The sequence below is a fragment of the Opisthorchis viverrini genome, assembly GCF_000715545.1.
Source record: "Opisthorchis viverrini unplaced genomic scaffold opera_v5_92, whole genome shotgun sequence".
Classification (NCBI taxonomy): Eukaryota; Metazoa; Platyhelminthes; class Trematoda; order Opisthorchiida; family Opisthorchiidae; genus Opisthorchis; species Opisthorchis viverrini.
This window is the reverse complement of record NW_008751748.1, coordinates 927242-936205: the sequence shown is the minus strand read 5'-3', so window position 1 is coordinate 936205 and position 8964 is coordinate 927242. Positions and strand designations below refer to the sequence as shown.

At 43.8% G+C, this 8964-nt stretch overlaps 1 protein-coding gene across 1 annotated transcript in view; it reads left to right on the top strand.

Moving 5' to 3' along the window:
* The window catches only part of T265_05098 (hypothetical protein), a gene marked incomplete at both ends in the record, with an annotated part of 91539 nt that overhangs the window by 52867 nt on the left and 29708 nt on the right, over nucleotides 1-8964 (top strand). Inside the window, 4 exons of the mRNA XM_009170015.1 lie at nucleotides 1522-1822; nucleotides 2082-2381; nucleotides 3680-3790; nucleotides 7819-8016. Of these exons, the coding sequence (XP_009168279.1) occupies nucleotides 1522-1822; nucleotides 2082-2381; nucleotides 3680-3790; nucleotides 7819-8016 (910 nt within the window). The remainder of the gene's footprint in view (nucleotides 1-1521; nucleotides 1823-2081; nucleotides 2382-3679; nucleotides 3791-7818; nucleotides 8017-8964) is intronic.

The following is an 8964-nucleotide window of genomic DNA, read 5'->3' as shown; positions in this document are numbered from 1 at the left end:
TTGCGGCGAAACCGAATTCTACGAACTTCACCTGCGTTTGTTCAGTAGTCGCAATTGGGCAGTGAACAATATATTGAATTGGACTTGGGCAGACAGTACAGATAGGTAGACCGTGGTTCTATAGGAAATTAACACTAAATCGTGAGGAGAATTAAAGAGAGGCTTACGGCTAGATCGAACCTTGGGCAGTTAGCATCACAGGATGGCACACGAAGGGCAGCGTGCTATCGGACAAATTAAGCGGGAAAATTGTTGTTCAGGTCAAATTGGGACAAAATTTCAACAAGTCCAGAAATAAATGTAAACAAATCGTCTATAGAAATAGTTGAGGTAGAGTCAGCTTTGTATAAAATAGAACGGAAGGGTGATGAACTAGCCTGAGGAATAGGGAAACAAATAATTACGTCACGTAATTAACAGGTGTATTTCGCTAAACCTGTTCTACTTCAAATTACGGCAACCTCATTGAACCTATCGAATAAGGACTATTTTGTCCTGATCCAGCTGCCTGTTGAATTAAAACGTCAAACTCCGGATTGAGAGCAGTAACTACTGACAATTTCAACCTAGCAGCACTCCAACGTGGTTTGCTTTCTTCGAGGTATCACGGAAAGCTGAGAATACTCACTTGGACAGTTGATGCCTGTCTATTAGTGACTCTAAAGTTACCGGAATCAGTGACGTTGATCGCCGAATTCAAGTTATGAACAAGCATGGCCACGTGGTCCGTCCATGTTTTGGCAAAACCAAACTTACTGAAGTGTTCTGTCTTAGTTGTACCGGTCAAAGCTGAACAACCAAATTTGAGGCCAGAATATAGCTAGTCTTGAAGAACGACTGATGGCCATTTTCATCCCCAATGAGATTCATTTACACTTTTCACCGTTGGCTACAAAACCACCCGACTCTTGAGCACATTGGAATCTATTTCTTTTCCAAGGGAAGTGTTTCCACACCTGATCGAATTACATTACCAATTCATCTGGGCTAAACCAAGAAATCAATCCGTGAAGATTGTAAATCACTTGATGACTCGGACGTTATAATAGATCCACTGGATTAAGTTAGTTCCTGGCACTGTTATGGGGTAATCGGTTTGCCTGTCTTTCGAAAGCGGACTGATTGTTGTTGAACTACTTCCGAGGGGAGTATCTCTTCGAGGAGGCTCCCAGTTACAGAAAAGTTGCAAAAAAGATTGAAAGGCATGAAACACCAGGCGTACCATGGTGAACTGGTCATAATCTGATAACGTTTCAGCCCTTGTACCTTCAGTTTGCCTTATCGTAGACTGTAGTTTCCGTTAACGTAAACAGAGTTCTTACTGATTTGAACTTAATCAGACAATCTTGGACAGATAAGCTCTCCCTGAAAACTAACTGACGGCTCACCACTGGATTCTTTCGACACATGGCTGATAACCGAAGGACTGAACTACACTCGATGGAACTACATCTAGTGTATCCAGTCACTGCTCTATCACATCATTCACATGATGCACAATTCTCTGTTTCATTTCGGTAGACGACTGCATGACTGGGCGTTGGATTTGAGCCTCCAGGCGGATACTAAAGCCACCACTGTCAGCCCACCGGATGCCACATTAGATAGTTCCTGGGCGGCCGTATCCGATGCAGATTCCGAACAGAAAGTTTCACACATGCGAGGTCAGTGTGCAGTTGCCCTGCGACGAGTGAAAACCCAACTACGAAGAACTAGCTCGCATGATGTTGACGCTTCACGAACGACCTTATGTCCTATCCGTCTTCCTGTTAACGACCAAACATATCCTGAATGTTTGAACAGCATTTGTCAACTCAGTGAGGTCAGTTTTTAGTGTGCCTATAATCCTTATTGAGTAGGTTGTTTATCTCTTTTTCTGTTGCCTCGCACATTCGTAATCATGTATCTAAATCTGAAACTGCAATTTTGGTGCCCTTTTTTCTGCTACTTCATTTCTCTTCCTGACTTGCTTATGATGCTGGGCTCTCGTTGAACCAGTATGCAACCGAGTGGCGACTTGCTTATTATCCAACTTGCTACAGTAAAAAAAACAACGAATTCATCTTTTTCCCATTTCGCAGAACATGAAAACCTACGTGGATTCAATCCCACAGGCTGTGACCAAAAATGATACCGATGCCTTTAGTGATGCTGTGAAGGCAGTGGCACAAGCAACTTGTCAGTTGCTGCAAACAGCCAGTCAAGCGGCCTACCTGGTTGGGGCTGGTCATCCTGCATCGAAACCAGGACATGCTGGTCGACTGGTCACTTCTGACCAGCTTGCAGTGTTGCATGATCATATCGCCGCGGTCCGAAAGGGGGCCAGCGAACTTGGACGGGCTGAGAGTCAGGCCACCCCCGATGGACTGCCTTCGTTGGAGGTGGGTTTCAGTTCCTAGTACTTGCTGTTAGATGCAGAAAATCTACCACCTTCCAACATAGATACTTTCACGTTATCCATTCAGCCTATGGTTGTACTTTCTGCAATCTTAGCTTCACTGGCATGCTGTCACCTCCCAGTAGAGGTGCATTCACCCTTTGGCTGACAAACGAAAACCACTGTTAGTATCCTTCCCTTAGCTATTACAATGCACTAGCTGATCGATTGATTGTATCATTGCAAATGCCGTTACCAAATGACAGGCCATTTTTTTGTATCAGACCGATCGCTGACTGGTTGAAGAGACTGTTCTTTACTGAGCAAATACTGTGGGAAACACTTGTTTTGATCAATTTAGCGTGACCGTTTACTGGAAATCGTTTTGATGAAGCTTTGTACATGTTAGTGAGAATGTTGAAGCTCTCACAGCCCCCAAGCGATTCCATCACCAGTGAACCGTTAGATCATGTGTCGTAATCACTGGTCGGTCCTCCAAACAAATTAGATGGCCAACGTGAGCACCACGTGGGCAACAACTGCGTAAACCTGTAAAGGTAATCAGGTAATCACTCATTTTAGAAGGGCTTGTTGAATAACCGATAGATTTTCCTTGTTTACCAAGCCCTTCCTAAACGATGACCTCTCAGTCGGTTTCAAACTTTTTTCAATTTATTAAAAACAGGCAACTACTCGCTTTATTCCTATGAAAACACTGCACTTGCCCAATTTTTATACTTACCACTGAACTCGTGAAAGTCAAGTTGACAGTTCACTGCAGTAAGGGGTAACAGTTTTCCCACTTGTCAGAATTGTGTAAGAAATGACGCTAACCCAGAGTACAGCCCAAACAGTCAGTATCAGAATCACTACAATAAAAGTAAGCCGTGATAACCTTCCTGTGTGGACCGTTGTACGTTGATGAGGCGTGAGCTGTGCTGACCAGTCCAGCTGGTGTAGAGCTTTCGAGCCTTGTTTTGTGGGGCTGTACAGTGTTCACCTTTGTTTGATGGTAAACCATTCATTTAAATCTAGGAGTCTTCAGGTTTGGAGAGTAATCGGTTGGGATTGTCTATATGATAACCATTCTGTGAAAATTAAAATCCAATGGCCAGAGGACGACTCCACGTAGAATTACTGATCCTCATTGGGTTGACATCGCGAATGACCGAGAATGTTTGTCGGGATTCTTTTGAAGACATACGTATCCCCACTGTTTATATTCTCAATCTTATGCTAAGGATATCAGTTTCCACCAGGGATTTTCTCCATACAAAATACTTTTCGTTTCAATGCATCCAGGCAATGAATATTGCGACTAATGTGGCACAGCGCGCCACCCAATTGTGTCGTTCGACTCGTCCGCTTTTATCCGACTGCAAAAGCGCAGCCGAGAAGAAAACGTTGGCCGAGGTAAGTTCCAATACCATTTGTCTTTGGCTATTACATGCCCGTTGGTTCCTTTGCCTATTTGATTCATCGAGCTTTCATGGTCTATAAAAAGATATCTTTGATGACTTGGAGCTAAGAAAATTGATATTGCTAAGGATCTGACTACAGAATCTCACAAAGTGTGTTCATACAAGCAGTGTTCCCCCATAGAAGTTTTCACTTTCCGCTTACCTTTGATTTAGGTTATACTGTAGACCACAAGCATAAAACTGCCCACATAAACTGCTCGTGGCTCCGACCCATCAGCGTTCACGTCCCACTTTTCTTCTTGGTAGCACCTACTTCCCATTTGTGCGTGTGGTTGCGATTGGGGACAGGCTACATCAGTTCAGATCGGGTGAATAATTTTTGACCTCGTTTTTTCATGATCCATGACAGATACCATTTTGGATTAGGATGATTTTCGACGTTAACTTTCCAACAATCGGATTAACGTTTGTCTAGAAGGACTAGGTGAAAACCGAATGCCAAATGGACGTACCGAATTCACTTTATATCATACACGTCTTCCAGTACCTTTATGTTGGCCTTTCGCTTGCACTCCCTATATGGTAGCTGGGTCACTGAAGCCAACTTGCTGTTGGTTGTGGCCTAACAGTTGGCGTGTTTTTTGGGTCACTTGTTACTTGACTAGTCGACTGGAGCAACAAGTATCAAGTGTCCAAGTCAGCCCAAATCGGTGGCTTACTGGTGATGTCATCACCCACTAGGTTGGTGGATGCGAAGTCCACATGCCGGTCGGATTTTATCTGATTTCGGTAGACATTGGTGTCTATCCTGTTCGGTGAGTGAACGAGGTGTTCTCATTAAAGGGCGAGCTAATGCTCTCACGTTAAATCCCGTGGACAATAGTAAGAGTGGAGTTGTTTCGCAGTCTGTTCAGATGTTGTAACCTGTTTTGGCCCGTCTGTGTAAGATCACGAATCTACCATTTACCCGAGGAAGCCTTAAATTCCAAAATGTGGTCAAAAGTTCCCTCACCACACGACCTATTCTGTATTTAGCTAAGTCAAGACAAAGTAAAACACTCAAAAGCAAGGAGCATATGTTCCAGGCAAAAATGTGGTTTCTTCAACTCTATACTCATTGGAACATTATTTTTTTGTAAATAGGACGAGTGCTGTCTTAAAGCAGAGCTTTACTTTTGCTTATACTTTCATCTATACATGCTGCATTGCCGCGAGTAATATTTCAGAAAAAAACAGAAAGTCAATAACATGAATTCAGCGTATCGCAGTAAGTTTTTCGTGAGACATCCGGAATTTTCGGCCTGTACATTAGTAACACCCACAGCCGAGAGAGGCAAAATATTACCTCCATAGGGTTTCGGAAAACCGGGCCGGTTAGCTTTAACAGCATGTGTGGATTATAATGACCATCTTGATCTGTTTTTTTTATCGAGTTGTCTGCTAAATGAATACCTGTTTCCACTCTGTGTGGATTTCGACCTCATTCAGTCAGGGTTTCAAAATTCTGTGTTTTCTGCATTCCTTCAGAATTAAACAATGTCGCAATTTCCGCCAGTTTTGTGCGCACACAGGTGGTTCACTAATAGCTATAAAACACACCAGTAACCTTAGATCGGTTTACAGCGGCCTCTGATGATCCTGAATGGAATCGCAACAACCCATGTAGCTTGGGTCTTTATTTTTTCCTCGATTACATGATAGACCGAACAGCATGGCTTTTATGGTTTCGTTTGTACTAGGATCTATCTGCTTGGTGTTGCTATTTTTCTGGGAGCTTCTAGCCCCTTTAAAGTTGAAGTGTTTGAACACCAATTTTCTATTCATCCTCCTGGGCAGCATTCTCCTGGTTTGTTTCGAGCAGTTATGTCCAACACTTCTTGGATGTCCTATCCCATCATACATGCATTTGAGTTTGCTGTTCATGACGCATGACCCATTATTTCAATCACGACATTCACTGTGTCGATGCTCCATTTTCCATTGTTTCACTCTCACCTGGATTCGCTTTGTGGCTTGGTTGGTCACAATCCTTCTGACAGCATGCCTTTCGCGAGCGAAAAATAGAACCACTCATCTATTGCTGAAACCTTGGTTTGTGTCTACTGTATGGGTTGGCAGCTACGACTGGGGAGGGAACTATATCAGTGTGCAACTCGAAATCGGTAGGATTCAGCTATGAAACGTAGCTGCGATGCCACTCAAAGGTTGCACAAGGGCTGGGATACTGCCAGGTTGCCCAAGCCTAGATAGGAGGAGGCGAGAGGCAGAGGTCGGGTTCGAACCACGGACCTTCCGGTCAGTAAATTCGCGTTCTAATCACTGAGCCATCGCGCCCCCCAATTGGTAGGGTTTCCGCTTAGTTGTCTTGAAGTCAGACATTCAGCTACATGTTTTGAACACCATACCGAATTTTTCCGTTTGGTAACCGCTAGTCACATGGCGCACAAACGATGGTCTTTTTTGTTTTGTTTCACCACAGACTACTCTTTATTGCCTGAGCCCATTTCAGGTACCCGTTGGTCGCTGCCGTTGCATTCAAATCGGATTCAGTTTATGTCTATAAATTCATCAGGTCACGGAGTACCTGCGTTTTTGTCTGAATCGGACAGCAACACACTAGACTAGACACGCCGTTTCCGGTCATCCATGAGTGTGAGGAGCCCCTCGTTCGAATTTAAAGACTCCCACAGTCTTGTGAAATACTGTTTAGCGCCCCGTGTCTATCGATCGAAGTAGATTTGTGCGACATATTCTTGCACGTGTGTACTAACGTTCATATTAACAACGAAAGTCATTTGGGCCGTAGGGACTCACACACATCGTGCATTAGAATTTTTTGGGCGTGATTTCTGTGCTTTAGCCAGATATTACCACCTGTGACGGTGTCCAGGAAACAAGTCACTGTCGCCAATGGCCAATTTCACCTGTCACCATCATTACCTAAAACAGTACTCTGGTAATGCAACGATTTCAGAGGTCATAAACATCGGTCCGTCGCTACTACTATACGAGTGCGACCCTGAAGAGCGGACGCCGTGTGAAAGATCCCATCATCATGCTTCCTGTATGTGAGCATTTTCGGTATCCTGGATATGAATTACTGCATCCTTTACTGTCCTCGCCATCACCACCTTGTTTTTCCCACTTGATATTAATCCATCGAGTATTCTCACCCCACGTACTATAATATGTAAGTTCAGCAAGTCTGAACCATAGACCTACGCCAAACATTTAGGGCATATATATATTAAAGATATACTGGACAGCATAGGGAAACCAGACGCTGAATGTTTACTCAGTGCCACAACCATGAATACGATCTGAGCTTATAGAATTTTCCAAGGTCAGTGAAGACATTCGGCTACCAAGTCATGGATAATTATTGGAATGTTATTTTGTCCTTGTGTAGTGCTATGAGATTTCAGTCGCATGGGTATCTTAGTTGTGAACAAATTACCGAGTGACTTTCCTTTTAGTAATTTCTTGGATTATCTTTGGTCTGTCCACGTTGCTCTTCAATGGTTGTGTATCACGACGAAGCATTTGCTTGTGACTTGCCTTTCGAAGTTTAACGTAATTACTTTCCATAACTTCTAACGAAATTCTGGCGTCCGAATGAATCTAAGTTAGGATACCACTGAGGTTCTACTCCCACCTGTAAATGAGCACGTGTGTGTATGTTGCGAACGAGGGTTTTTTAGGCCAACCACAAGATAGTCCACAGTTGTGAGCTTGATTGTTCCGGGGATCATTAGCACGGACACTGAGCAGCCGTGTTGTAAAGAGAAAAGAGGTGTGCTGATTTTGCTCAGAACAGTCCCACTGAGGGAACCTTCAACCACCACTCAGGCTTCGCATCTGAAGATGGAGCGAATGATCAGAGTACCTAAAGGTAAGACCGTTCGCTGAGCGCGATATTAAAGCGTCAAACTGATCCTTCTTTTGCGTTGCCCTTGATCGCTTCACATATTGTCGTTTGAAAGGAACTCAAAATTATGATGATTGGTTTTTACTTCTCAGTCCCTTGAACGAGTTGCGCGATGTGCGGCAGTCGTGTTCAAATCCACCCAAGCAGGTAACGAAGCTGAGCCTGACGTAATATTCACTCGACTGAAACAGAGCGCGACACAATTAGAGGAGTCCGTCGATCAGTATGCGGATGTGCTTTTTAGAGCGGCTGGTGGGTCGCCTTGTCAGTTAGCTGAGGAGGCCTTTCAAGTGAGTCGTTATATGTTTTGTGGATAGAACCACTGTTCTCGCCATTAATACCTATAAAGTTCCTGGTTTTAACCTAATTATAGCCTAATTATATTGAATTACAGGGAGGTAAATTGAGTTTCAACTTGGAGGTCTAAGAATGCACGCTTTCCATCACTAGTATAGACTCAGCATCGAATGATCAAACCTTCAGTGCCCCAATTTCACCCATCTAATTGTGGTAACCTTGGTTGTCCTTTCTGTAGATATGATCCAATCAATCAATTTATCAGCTATACACCGTTTTTCTTAGGCAGGTTGGTTCCAGCTACTACAGTTTTGATCACCGGAAAGTGCGAGAGTGTGGGACATACAGCCAAGCTTTGGAGGCGATAGCATGTTTAGTTAGTTAGAGAACAGGTAGCTACGCATTGAAGGCGCCCAAACCATTGGGTGAACAGTTCCACTTGCCACTTACATTTTGCGCATAGGGAGTCCCCACCGACAACACAGCCCAGACAGTAAATTTGGAACCACCGACGGCTTCAGAAATGAACTGATGCGTTTTGTCCCTCAAACGCCACCGATCTGCTGATCTTGACGAACTCCTACCCACTGTGTTCCAAGATGGAGGCAAAATCTTTAACTCACTCGCCCCCATCTGGAATAAGGAGACCGTCGCAAAAACCTGGAATGAATCGATAGTAGAAAGTATACTCTCATTGGATGTGGCAAAAACAGTAATTAGCTTGACCCCTGTTTTAACCAAACTCATTGCGTCGTTGATTTTAAATGAAGACAGGATGCGAGAAGAGTAAGCAGGATTGAGGTTGGGAGTGTCCTGTCTGGATCAACTCTTCATACGCCGTCAAATGTAACAACAATGACAAGCGTATAGGCACCTGACAATCTCGGTGTCCGTTGTCCTCAATATTACGTTCGATTGTGTCGATTGGTTAGTTCTTTTCA